Here is a 13,440-nt window from a genome sequence, read left to right as displayed (position 1 = left end):
GGACTTGACTTAATATCTCGCCCATCACAGCAGCAGTTCCTGTCCTTTTTAAGCCCTGAGCTTTTTAACAGGAGCAACATTCTGGCTAACAGCAGAACACGCTTACCAACAGCACAACAGAGATCTTTCATCAACATCTCCTTTGGTGGATTGGATAAATTGCGTTTGGCTCTAAACCAGCAGTCAGTAGCCGGCGTGTGTTTTGCATGAGGCCCATGTGACATGTGACTCTTAATTTCAGGGTCGTGGGTTCGTGGCCCACGTTGGGTGAGGACAGCTATTGCAGTGACGTACTGAGATGATGACAATGTGTTCATTGTGGCGACACCACCAAATCTGCTACACTCAAAACAGAGCTGAAAATGTGTGTACACCAGTTTCCACTCAAAGATTGTGAGAAGGAACAAGACAGATGAAGCAGAGGAGCCTCGTTCACACACCAACAGCTTCAAACTTCAGACCCACAACATGGTTACTGGTGGAGGCACCAGAAATTTTGGATGTTTACGAGAAATAAAGTCAGAGTTTATTTATGATTTTTTATTTATATATTGCAAATAAAATGCACTTAAATGATCTAAATGGGTTTAGTTTTCACAGACTGCATTTTCAGCAATAAAAATTGATTTTTCTAAAAAGGAAGCAAATTAATTGTTCATTTTAAAAGATCCGTCTTATTTTCTCTTGTATATTTAGTGTCGCTCATTAACAAAGAAAAAATGCTTCTTATCCGATTACTCGATTACTAAAATAATCGATAGCTGCAGCACCAAATATAACTACTAAATATAGTTATAGTGTGTGTGTGTGTGTGTGTGTGTGTGTGTGTGTGTGGTTAATGTTGTGTCCTTGTAGATCTGGAATTCACTCACAGATGCTGAAGGAGCTTTAACTGAATTTTGAACTTGTGCTGGTTTCTCCTCCACAGCTGGAACTTAAGCTGCAGCTGGTTTCTCCTCCACAGCTGGAACTTGAGCTGCAGCTGGTTTCTCCTCCACAGCTGGAACTTGAGCTGCAGCTGGTTTCTCCTCCACAGCTGGAACTTGAGCTGGATGTGGGTGGACTCTGGATGTGGTGGTTCCTGTCAGTCTCGCGCTCCTTACGAGTTTAAAGTGTTGATGGAGCTGTAACACAACAGAGACACTGCTCTTACACACTGCTGTTAGTCTTTATGCCGACACCAGCAAAATTCCCCCCTGATGCTGACTGAAATCCCCTCATATGACCAAACCCACCCTTTATATTAATAGATTACACTTTATAGCTGGTAAAAAGTTTGCAGTCAAGATTCTCTTTTGCCAAATTTGCCGCCTCTTGAGATTTATATTGGACGCATTCAAACTCTTTTGTCTCCGTCTTGTAACTGACAACCTTCAGGAGAGACGTCGTGTCAACACACAATTCATATTAAACAGATCTAATACAGGACTTTAGTAGAAAAAAAAAGGTTTGGACCCCCTGGTCTAAAGGGTCTACTATATTCTACTACTACTTACACACTTACCAGCTACCTGATGTTCAATAGTAGAAAAATGTTTAATAGAGCGACTGTACGACTGCTGGAACAGTGAGTTTCCAAACTTTATGGGTTTTTATTCTCTTTGAAACACTGAGTTTATTATTTATTATTAGAGCTGCAACAACTAATCGAATCGATAATGAAATTGGTTGTTAGTGAATGCTGTTATCCTCATCATGTGAAAATAGTGTAGTTTAATGAAGTGTTATTGTGTAAACTGTTTGTTTGTAACTTTGGGACAGTCTACAACAGTAACTTATCTGTTCTCAATCGTGATTTACTGCGGCTTTACTACGTTCAAATGCTTGTTTTCAATGCTTGTTTCTTCATTAGCCTCATGCTAGCCGGGTTTGCTAGCGCTGTTTTTGTGTTAACTAGTTTCTTAGAATATTTGACACAAATTGACCCAAAGACGAATACATTCTATTATTCTTTATTAAGATATTTATAATTTATTCATAACTCACTAAATGTAGAATAATTAACCTGAGGATGAAACCTATTGAAGCTAAGATTAGTTAGCCGGCTAGTTAGCCTAGCTCAGTGGTTCTCAAAGTGTGGGACTCGGTGTTGCAAAGAGAATAAAACCCATAAAGACTAGAAAGTCACCGTTACAGGGGTCTTACAGTCGCTCCATCCCGGCAGAGGGTCTTCATCCTCCACCTGGAACACGGAGTTTCTCCCGGAGCTCATTACTGATGATGCAGAGTAGTGATGAGTCGGTTATGAACGATTCCTTGATTCTGAACGAGTCTTTAATGTGACTCAGAAGAACGATTCGTCTCAAAGAGTGATTCGTTCATTTTCTACTGGACGCGCGTGAACAAAGCATCGCAAAATCTCCTTCGGTTATGTAGATGAACTAAATGACTCAAAAAAGATTCGCTAATTTTCATGAATGAGATTTAAAGAACCGAGTCACTAAAATAATCCGATCTTCCCATCACTTTTACAACGATGACCCCGTTGATCCTAGAAACTCCGCCTCTTTGGTAGCGTCCACGTCCCTGATTGGTGCATCAATTTTCCACTATGCACCCAATCAATAGAGACCAAAAAAGAAGTACTCGTCACAAAGCCACGCCCCGTTTCCATGGAAACCAGTACACAAACAATCTCTTTTTCTGGCGACAGGACATTTAAGACTGCTTGTGGATACTTTTTGAAATATTTCATAAAAATATACTTTATATACAAACATTTTGAAGATGCAGGACACCAACACAAACAAGTAAGTTTCTATTACTGTTTTTACTTTATTTATACTGATTATTTTCCTGTAATATCACATTCCCAATGTATTATCTATACTGTAGAATTGTCTGTGTCATGTGATACAAATAATTTGATTACATTTTGTTCATATTAGAACAAAGAGAGCTGCATCAGACATGCCACCACCCAGTGCTGCTAAAAAGCCTCGACTTGATGCTGAACACACAAAACAATCCCTCATCAGTAGTGCATTAAAAACACTGCAGGATTCCTGTGATGATCTTTTAGCTCCAAACTGGATTGATGCACTACTTAAAGGGAAATGTGAACTTCCTTCACTGACAGATGAAGAAAAATCTGTCATTTCCAAGTTTTGTGTGAACGAGGTCAGTTATTATCTTCTGTTTTATTTAGTGTGCATTCAATTCTTTAGCTGTGGATTTGAGTTTTCTCATTTTAAAAGTCAATCCATAATTCACTGGTCCTGATGTTCTGAAATTGAACAGTAGATATGATTTATCATGTAAAAATGTTTACTCCAGGTTTTGGTTTATGCAAAGTCTAGTAGTTTTCCTAAACCTAATCTACAGTCAAGTCTTAACTCCTAATATTTGTATTAAATACATGACTTGAAAACATGTTTGATTTAGTCGGATGTTGGTTGATTTTTTTCTTCCGTCTCATTTAGTCGTTGGCAGAGACGTTTCTGAAAGCGGTTTTGGAGAAGATCAAGGCGGAGAAAGAGTCTATGGGACATGAACTCCTGCAGTCTCTCTGTAGGGTTTATGTGGGTTTGTGTCAAAAGAGGAGACTCTCATAAAGCACATGCCCTCGCCACAGATTTCTCAAAGAAGGTGAGATTATATTGACATTTCATTATATATTTACAAAAAGAAGCCAATTGTGATCTGTTTTGGTTTTGTATTTCTTCCTATACAGTGTATTTTAAATCTGTGGTATCATTTTGTTTCCTTTGCAGACTTTTCTCAAGCCCCAAAACTGATAATGGTCATGGTGACAGCATGGCCAAGTGTTTTCTCCTGTAACAGCCCTTTATGCAGAGCCATTCACATCGTGTGCAAAATGAAGGCATACGGAAAGATGTATTATTTGCTCAGCAAGTTTCTGCACTGGGATACAGTAAGTAGCTGATTCTCATCACAACAGTTATCAGAACAGTCATTAAACATTATTTTTCAACTGGACTTTTCATGTGTTTTACTGCATTCTTAATCTACTTTTCATTTCCAATGTCCACGCCATCTATGGAGCAAATTCATTATAAATTCATGTTGAATTAAATCAATAAATATTTAATTTCTTTCTTAGAGAATTCAAGCTTAAAGTGTTACAGGACATCACTATTTTAGTCTTTTTATTAGTGTGAGTAAACGCTGATAACCAGCAGAAACTGCACTTAACTCCAGCGTTAATGATGCTGTTTATGACAAAATGATCAGATCAGTGCAATAAACATGCAGTCTAATAAATCTGTATTTCATAATATACTAATAAAGGAAGTGATATAGATCCATGTGACACTGTGCTCACTACTGAATAAACAAACTAAATCTGTGGCTCAAACTACACACTCATGTACTATTCTAGATCATTATTTACCTCTGCTACTGTCTGATACATAAACCCTTTAGTAACGTGCTATTTTGCACGTGTATTTAAATCTTGGAGTCATTTGGAGGTTATTTTCTAGGACTCCTCCTTACATAAGAGTAATAAATGGAGGTTATAAAAAGAGCAGAATGCACAGTTAGAGCTCTACCTCACTATTTCAATCATCTGCACTTGTGATTGTTTGTGATCTTTCAGTTATGATCATATTATTGTAAACATTGTTTCATTGATCTGGTTTTTAAATAAATGATGTATTTTCTGCCAGGAGCCTCCTGGAGACACCTACAGAGCCATCACCAGCACACTGAAGGCTCTTCTGAAAGACAAAAGTCTGACTTTCCAGAAGAGCAGTTGGTATGGTGATGATCTCTGTCCTGCTGCCTGGGACTACGTATTCAGCCTGGACCTTCTCTGTGCACAACTGGGCTGGATTTGGACCGTCTCCCATGTTATACGGTACTGAATGTTAAAGTGCTTCAACATGTTTAATTCTCATCTTTCTAGTTTTTTGAACATTTAATAAATTGCAAACCGGCAAATGTGAGACTCATATGAGACAGTGTTTGTCCCAAATACTGCTAATTTTCCATTCTTGTTGCATAAACTTACAATTGATGGTACTTTATTACCGCCACAAAAACACTTAATATGTCCAATGTTTTATTTATCAGAAAAAGTGTTTGGCTCATCTTGAACACTTGGCTGAAACAAACACAAACAGAGGAAACACAGTTCAGAAACGTCTCTGTAGCAGCAATATTCAGGCTACTTGGTAAGTTTCCTGTAAATCCTGTTTTAGAGCATTATCTCACAATATTTCTGGATTCTTCTGTTTTTCACGCATCTTCTTTGTCCATCTCAATCAGGGCGACTTGGCCAAAATGGCCTTAAGGAGAACGTGGCAGCATCAGTGGAGGATCTGGTGAAAAGCATAACTGAGTTCAGGGGACAAAAAGGTATCATTAAAGGATCAATTAAACAAGTCCTTTATCAATCTTTATCTTTATTCTCTGATTTTTAGTTCTCTATCAACAGGAAAGTTCTTTAGCAAGTCCTAATGTTATGATGGATTTTGTGTGCAGATTTGCCGTGGGAGGTGCAGCTCGCAGTGGTTTATGCCACTCATGATTTGGCACCCAGCAACCCCAAAGTCGCTCTGAACGCTTTACAATCATGGAAGAAAGACCTCACAAAGCCTGTTCCTCCAGCCGTCCCTAAGTGCCTGAAGCAGATCAGCTTTATTTGTTCTCACATAAAGTCAAGAAAAATGATTACATTGAATAATGTTTAATAGATTTTTTGTTTATTATTTTTGTACATAAATAAAAAAATACATAATAGATCTGCACAGTGTTATTGATTGTCTCTTTACAGTGGCGGGTCGTGCATTTCACACCCAATCATCTGCCTTCAGTCCCAATCATCTACTTAATAACATCAATATGATGCCACAGCTGTAGAAACCATCATTATTATACAGCATATAATACATACAGATTCTAAAGGGAGAGAGGTAGCTGATATGATGAAAGGGAGTAAGACCATGAACATTGGATGTGGGTTTAAACTGTTCTATCATGGTGTGGATGGAAAGAGAAATGGTGTAGGGGTGATTCTGAAAGAAGAGTAAAGTAAGAGTGTAGTGGAGGTGAAGAGAGTTTCTGATAGCGTGATGATCGTGAAGCTGGAAGTTGAAGGGATGATGATAAATGTCATCAGTGCCTATGCTTCACAAGTCAGCTGTGAGATGGAGGAGAAGGAAAAATTCTGGAGTAAATGAGATGAATAGAGGAAATAACGATTGGTGATTGGTGCAGACTTTAATGGACATGTAGGTGAAGGAAACAGAGGTGATGAGGAGGTTATGGGTAGGTATGGCCTAAAGGAGAGGAATGTGGAAGGGCAGATGGTGGTAGATTTTGCTAAAAGGATGGAAATGGCAGTGGTGAACACGTATTTTAAGAAGAAGGAGGATCATAGGGTGACGTATAAGAGTGGAGGAAGGTGCACACAGGTGGATTATGTTCTATGTAGGAGATGCAACCTGAAGGAGATTGGAGACTGTAAGGTGTTGGCAGGGGACAGTGTAGCTAGACAGCATCGGATGGTGGTCTGTAGGATGGTTTTGGAGGCGAAGAAGAGGAGGAGGAGAGTGAGGACTGAAAGAAGAATAAGATGGTGGAAACTGAAGGAGGAAGAGTGTAGTGTGAGGTTCAGGGAAGAGGTCAGACAGAGGCTCGGTGGTGGTGAAGAGGTGCTGGATGATTGGGAAACTACTGCAGGAGTGATGAGGGAGGCAGCTAGAAAAGTACTTGGTGTGACATCTGGAAATAGAAAGGAAGAGAGAGACATGGTGGTGAAATGAGGAAGTGCAGGAGAGCATAAGGGAAAAGAGGTTAACAAAATTGGGATCGACAGGGTGATGAGAAAAGTAGGCGGGAGTACAAGGAGATGCAACAGCAGGGTAAGAGGGATGTGGCGAAAGCCAAGGAAAAGGCATATGAGGAGCTGTATGAGAGGTTGGACACTAAGGAAGGAGAAAAGGATTTATACCGATTGGCCAGGCAGAGGGACCGAGCTGGAAAGGATGTGTTGCAAGTTAGAGCAATAAAGGATGGAGATGGAAATGTGTTGACTAGTGAGGAGAGTGTGTTGAGATGATGGAGGGAGTATTTTGAGCAGCTGATGAATGAGGAAAATGAGAGGTTGGATGATGTGGAGTTGGTGAAGCAGGAAGTGGATAGGATTAGTAAGGAGGAAGTGAGAGCAGTGTTTAAGAGGATAAAGAGTGGAAAGTCGGTTGGACCAGATGACATACCGGTAGAAGCATGGAGATGTTTAAGCGAGATGGCAGTGGAGTTTTTAACCAGATTGTTTAACAAGATTCTGGAAGGTGAGAGGATGCCTGAGGAATGGAGAAGGAGTGTGCTGGTACCGATCTTTAAGCATAAGGGAGATGTGCAGACCTGCAGTAACTAAGTTGATCAGTCACACCATGAAGTTATGGGAAAGAGTAGTGGAAGCCAGGCTGAGAGAAGTTTCAACGTCTTCATACAAAAAAAAAACAAGGTCTTCATATATCGGCCATCTGTTGCCCTGATTTCCAAACATCAGCATGTGCTAGATAAAAACCCATACCTACACATAAAAACCCATGTCTACCCATAAAACCCATAAAACCCATGTCTACCCATAGAAACCCATGTCTACCCTGGATAGTCTTTTTGTCTTACTATGTGCAGGAGGAAAAGACCTTAGTGTAATTATTGACTCCAGTATTTCATTTGAAGGTCATGTAGATTTTAATGGCATTAATATTAATAAACCGTCTCATGCCACAGTACCTGATAGAAATTTTGGTCAATTATGATCCACCACACCTTCTTTGATCAAAAGATACAGGTTAAGTTAAGCTTTCAGTCAACATATTTGTTTAATCACGCACTTTGTGTTTCTTAGGTAAAGGAGCAGATCTGGAGGAATTATGGTTAGAGTGTTTTGGGGAACTGGGATGTTTGCTCCACCTCCTAGTTCAACATGGTCCTGAGGTTCCAGTGATCCTTTCTGTCTGTTTGTTCTTTCTGGAATCTTCTTGAAGCCCTAACTCTGGAAGGAATTATTTTTAAATGGAGACAACCCACTGCTGTGGATGAGGATATTTCCATATGAAAAGACTAAAGATCTATTAAGTGACTGAGCAATGTTAAACTTGGTATTGGTCTGCTACAGTGGTTTATGTCTACAGTTTAGTGGATAGGTTTGCTTTTAAGTCTGGTTCCTCTAAAGGTTCCTTCCTCATACCATCTCAGGGAGATTTTTCTTGCCACTACCTTGTGTATTATGGATAAACTTATAGAGACTAATTTCTACATTTCAAATTTATATTTGTAATCTATTTATTTCTGCAAAATCTGATTTGGTACAATGGCTGTTGCTGAAAGTGCAATAGAAATAAAATAAAACTGAATTACATTGGAAAAAGAGTTAGCGTGATATTCAATGCTGCACAGAAAGGAGAGATTGTTGTGTTTGCAGATTCTCTGCATGGTAGCAGTGTAACTGTGCACAAAATTCACGGCTCGGTACGTACCTCGGTTTTTAAGTCACGGTACAATTTTCAGTACGATTGGGGGAAGAAATGCAAAACATAAAATTGCTTGTCGTTTTTTTTTAATTATCATTATTATTATTAACGCAGTTTATTATTATAAACATTTGTGAACAGCAACAGTTTACATTTTTGAAAGGAATTAAAATAAAATGCCTGCTTGGAAAAATTATATATAAAATAATATTTTAGAATATTTTGTAAAAAATCAAATAAATAAGAGAATAAATAATAAAATAAATTGCATAATAAATTAAAGTGGCACAAATGAAATTAATTAATTAAATAAAACATTTTTAGAAATTAGAAAAATAAATATTTTACATTTGTTTGACCCTATTTGGCTAATACAGATGTGTGACATGTTTATGCAAAATGTAATTGGGAAAGGCTGGCCTTTAGTCCCTTATCAGCAGTGCCACTGTGTCCTATAAAGAGTGACTGCAAAGCAGATCATTGTCATAATCTATGAGATTAGATCAGATTCTGATCAGAATCTAGATCAGATTTTGGATGGACTAGCAAGTGTACAGCATCTTTCCTTAATCCTACATTGTCCTGGTGACTTCCCTATCTGTCTCTAACAATTAGACCATTTGGACCCCAAACTGTGTGAATTTGGAATGAGCTCAGCTGTTTTCAGAACTGGTGCAATGGAGTTAACTGCTGTTTTATGTGAATCACCATGAAAAAAAAAAAAAGAAAAGACAGTTGCCTGTCGATACACAAATTTGTTCCCGTGAGGGAGAGTTAGAAATAGACACAGAAGCAGCCTCATTTGCCCAATACACATTTTTCAAGAATTACCTCTCTATTTTAGCCTGAAATCTGTACTAAAAAAATCCCTTTCTGTTCTTGTAGACACCTTCAAAATCCCTATCTGGTCCTGTAAACATCATGACCGTGTAATGTGATGTGTATGTTGTCATGAAATGTGCAGTCTGACACTGTGTGTGCAAAGGAAGTAAGTTGCACTGAGAGTTCTGTAACAGTAGATGGCAGCAGAGACCACCCAGAGAGAGAGAGTTCTATCTCTCATGGCACATGCTCAAATTTGCAACATCAGCAAAAAAAGAGCAGAAAATCTTTTGCTTCCAGGCATCTAATTCAAATATTGGCATTGAGGATTACAAACCCGATTCCAAAAAAGTTGGGACACTGTACAAATTGTGAATAAAAAAGGAATGCAATAATTTACAAATCTCATAAACTTATATTTTATTCACAATAGAATATTGATAAAATATCAAATGTTGAAAGTGAGACATTTTGAAATGTCATGCCAAATATTGGCTCATTTTGGATTTTATGAGAGCTACACATTAAAAAAGTTGGTACAGGTAGCAATAAGAGGCCAGAAAAGTTAAATGTACATATAAGGAACAGCTGGAGGACCAATTTGCAATTTATAAGGTCAATTGGCAACATGATTGGGTATAAAAAAACCTCTGAGTGGCAGTGTCTCTCAGAACTCAACATGGGCAGAGGATCACCAATTCCCCCAATGCTGCGGTGAAAAATAGTGGAGCAAAATCAGAAAGGAGTTTCTCAGAGAAAAATTGCAAAGAGTTTGAAGTTATCATCATCTACAGTGCATAATATCATCCAATGATTCAGAGAATCTGGAACAATCTCTGTGTGTAAGGGTCAGGGCCAGAAAACCATACTGGATGCCTGTGATCTTTACAGCTTACACATCTGGAAAGGCACCATCGATGCTGAAAGGTATATCCAAGTTCTAGAACAACATATGCTCCCATCCATACGTCGTCTCTTTCAGGGAAGACCTTGCATTTTCCAACATGACAATGCCAGACCACATACTGCATCAATTACAACATCATGGCTGTGTAGAAGAAGGATCCGGGTACTGAAATGGGCAGCCTGCAGTCCAGATCTCTTACCCATAGAGAACATTTGGCGCATCATAAAGAGGAAAATGCGACAAAGAAGACCTGAGACAGTTGAGCAACTAGAAGCCTGTATTAGACAAGAATGGGGCAACATTCCTATTCCTAAACTTGAGCAACTTGTCTCCTCAGTCCCCAGACGTTTGCAGACTGTTATAAAAAAGAAGAGGAGACGCCACACAGTGGTAAACATGGCCTTGTCCCATGTGTTGATGCCATGAAATTTAGAATCAACTTATTTTTACCTTAAACTTATACATTTTCTCAGTTAAAACATTTAATATGTCATCTATGTTGTATTCTGAATAAAATATAAACATTTGAAACTTCCACATCATTGCATTCTGTTTTTATTCACAATTTGTACAGTCTGACAACTTTTTAGGAATCGGGTTTGTAAATGCAGTCAGTCACACAATCAGCGTGAGCATGTGACAGCAGTGTGACTGAGACGAGATGATTTACTGGCAACTAGGGATGCACGATATTGACAAAAAATATCTCGATAATTATATGTGATTTATTGATAACGATAATTAGAAGATATTTTGCTAAATGTGATGTTATGCTGTTACCTAAAGGACTGCCGTGGACAACTAACTAATTAAATTTTTTTATTAATTATTTCTATTTTTTTATTGTGTCAGTGCACAATAGTGACAGTAATTAATAGTTTCCTCTAAGTTTAAATTGATTTTACTTAAAGCTATTTTCTTCCTTAAAGTGTAAAGTGAGTCAAATTCTTACATTTCATCAGCCTATTAAAATAATAAGACGTTTTGGCTGTTATCAAGCAAATGAATGTATCAACAAAAGTCATCTTTGCCACCTTGCAAAGATGACTTTTGTGATAGTGATAGCAGGAGTGATTTGTGATAGAAGAGTGTCTGTGAGAGTGAAAGGGAAAGTTTATAGGACTGTGGTGAGACATGATGTTTGGTTTAGAGACAGTGGCATTGAGTAAAAGACAGGAGTTGGAGCTGGAGGTAGCAGAGCTGAAGATGTTAAGGTTTTCATTGAGCGTGACGACGATGGACAGGATTAGAAATTAGTTTATTAGAGGGTCAGCGCATGTAGGACGTTTTGGAGAAAAGATGAGGGAGGTGCTGAGGATGGAGCCACAAGGAAGGAGGAAAAGAGGAAGGCCAAGGAAGAGGTTTATTGATGTGGTGAGGGAAGACATGCAGGTAGTTGGGTTGAAAGAGGCAGATGTGGAGGAGAGGGGTATGGAGACAGATGATCCGCTGTGGCAACCCCTAATGGGAGAAGCCGAAAGAAGAAGAAGAAGATTGAGTCCAGTCAAGTTTATTTCTATAGTGCTTTTCACAACAGGCATTGTCTTAAAGCAGCTTTACAGAAATCAACAGTCAAGGTGAATGGTGTGTATTTATCCCTGATGAGCAGCCGTGGCGACTCTGGCGACTCTCTCCAGATGTGTAATGTTAAACCTTTTCATATGGAAACAAACTTTAGTTTTGCGTAAACATTGAATCTGGAACAACCAAAGTTTGATATTATAAACACATGAAAATTTTATTTTGAAATAAAACACACATCAGTAGTATTTGTTTATTTCTCTCTCCATTTATAGCCTTTTTAAATTCCTTTATTATATAAAACTTTTTTTTCACTGGCCAACAACAAAACAACCAAAAATAATAATAATATCTTAAAAATTAAAAATTAAATATCTTTTAACTATGAACAGTCCATGCATAAAGATAACATTCATTCAAGCTCAGTTTGCTACACTCTGATTTACTCTGATTGGTTGAAGCCAGATACCTGCATCTCTTCTTAGATACAAGTGCATCAATGTCTGGGTTTAGGCTCTGAGCTGAAGAAATCCTCAGGATTGAGTGAAGATGTTCATCAGTAAGACGACTCCTGAGTGGTGTTTTGTTCATCTTCAATAAAGAGAACAGTTGCTCACACAGATATGTGCTGCTGAACATAGAGAGCGTTTGAGCAGCTTGGGCACGGAGTTGGAGCAGTGTGTCGGGGAGGAAACATGGAAACTGTGCTGTGCAGAGTCGTACTTTGACTTGAGCGTGTCATCACACTGGAATTCAATCAGCTGCATTTGAAGGTTGGTTGGTGCGCTTTCCATGTCAACCACAAACAGATTACTGAGTAGTTCAAATCTGTATTTCTGGGCTTCAAAGTCAGCACATCGGCGGGTAAATTCAGCGCTGAGTACGCCGAGTTTATCAAAAACTGTGCACTAGGCAACATGGTGGGAGAGATCTGCTCTTTTATTGTTTGGCAGCATGAAAAATGACTGAAGTTTCCTTGCAGCATCTGAGGCTCCCACAGGCACAACTTGGTTTTAAAAGCCCTCACTGCAGTGTACATGTCTGTTATGACGTGGCCCCGCCCCTGAAGCTGCAGGTTTAGCACATCGGCATCGGCTCAATAAACTATCCTGGTCAGATCCAAAGGTGCTTTATTTGCAACTCAACAGAGTACCAGGCCAAGGACTGTGATAAACAAAAATGCTGGAAATGTGGCAGCTGAGGCCACAAAGGCAAAGAGTGTACTAATGACGGGATCTGTAATCTGTGCGGTGGAACAAGGCACTCATACTTCGGCTGCCCAAACTCTTACAGTAACCGAACAAGAGGACTGCCTAAGGAGGGACCACGACAAGACACAGCGGGACAACAGGAAAACGACCCAAATACCGCCAAGCAAGCCGAGGACGACATACCAGATGAACAGACACAGGGAACAGCAGGGGAATGGGGTAAAGAGGACAGCCGATCCAGCAACAGTGACACGGATAATACAAGTTAAATAAGCAATACATCTTCCAGTAGCTATGAAGATGAATATATCCCGCTACCAGAACCTTTAAAATTAGACGGAGAGAAAGATAAAGGAAAACACAACATAGATGGGACAACCTCCACGCATGAACCAACTAATAGACACGTTACCAGACCTTCCAACGGTTTCAACAGACGCTTTGAGCTTCAACTCTACTAACAGGTATGAAGTTTTAACTATAAACACAGACAATATTGATACAACAGTTGTCGCTAACCCAAAAAGGC

At 39.0% G+C, this 13,440-nt stretch overlaps 1 protein-coding gene across 1 annotated transcript; it reads left to right on the top strand.

Moving 5' to 3' along the window:
• Positions 1–3,576: 3,576 nt before the first annotated feature.
• LOC124379801 (little elongation complex subunit 1-like) lies at positions 3,577–13,180 on the top strand. The gene is made up of 7 exons (XM_046840379.1): positions 3,577–3,588; positions 3,714–3,874; positions 4,632–4,822; positions 5,038–5,138; positions 5,233–5,322; positions 5,449–5,584; positions 12,961–13,180. Exons 2-7 carry the CDS (start codon positions 3,740–3,742, stop codon positions 13,178–13,180), a joined length of 873 nt encoding a protein of 290 aa, XP_046696335.1. The 5' UTR covers positions 3,577–3,588; positions 3,714–3,739.
• The last annotated feature ends 260 nt before the right edge of the window (positions 13,181–13,440 follow it).

This window comes from Silurus meridionalis, chromosome 26 (assembly GCF_014805685.1).
Source record: "Silurus meridionalis isolate SWU-2019-XX chromosome 26, ASM1480568v1, whole genome shotgun sequence".
Classification (NCBI taxonomy): Eukaryota; Metazoa; Chordata; class Actinopteri; order Siluriformes; family Siluridae; genus Silurus; species Silurus meridionalis.
Note: the sequence above shows the minus strand (reverse complement) of the source record. Positions and strands in the feature narration are given on the sequence as shown.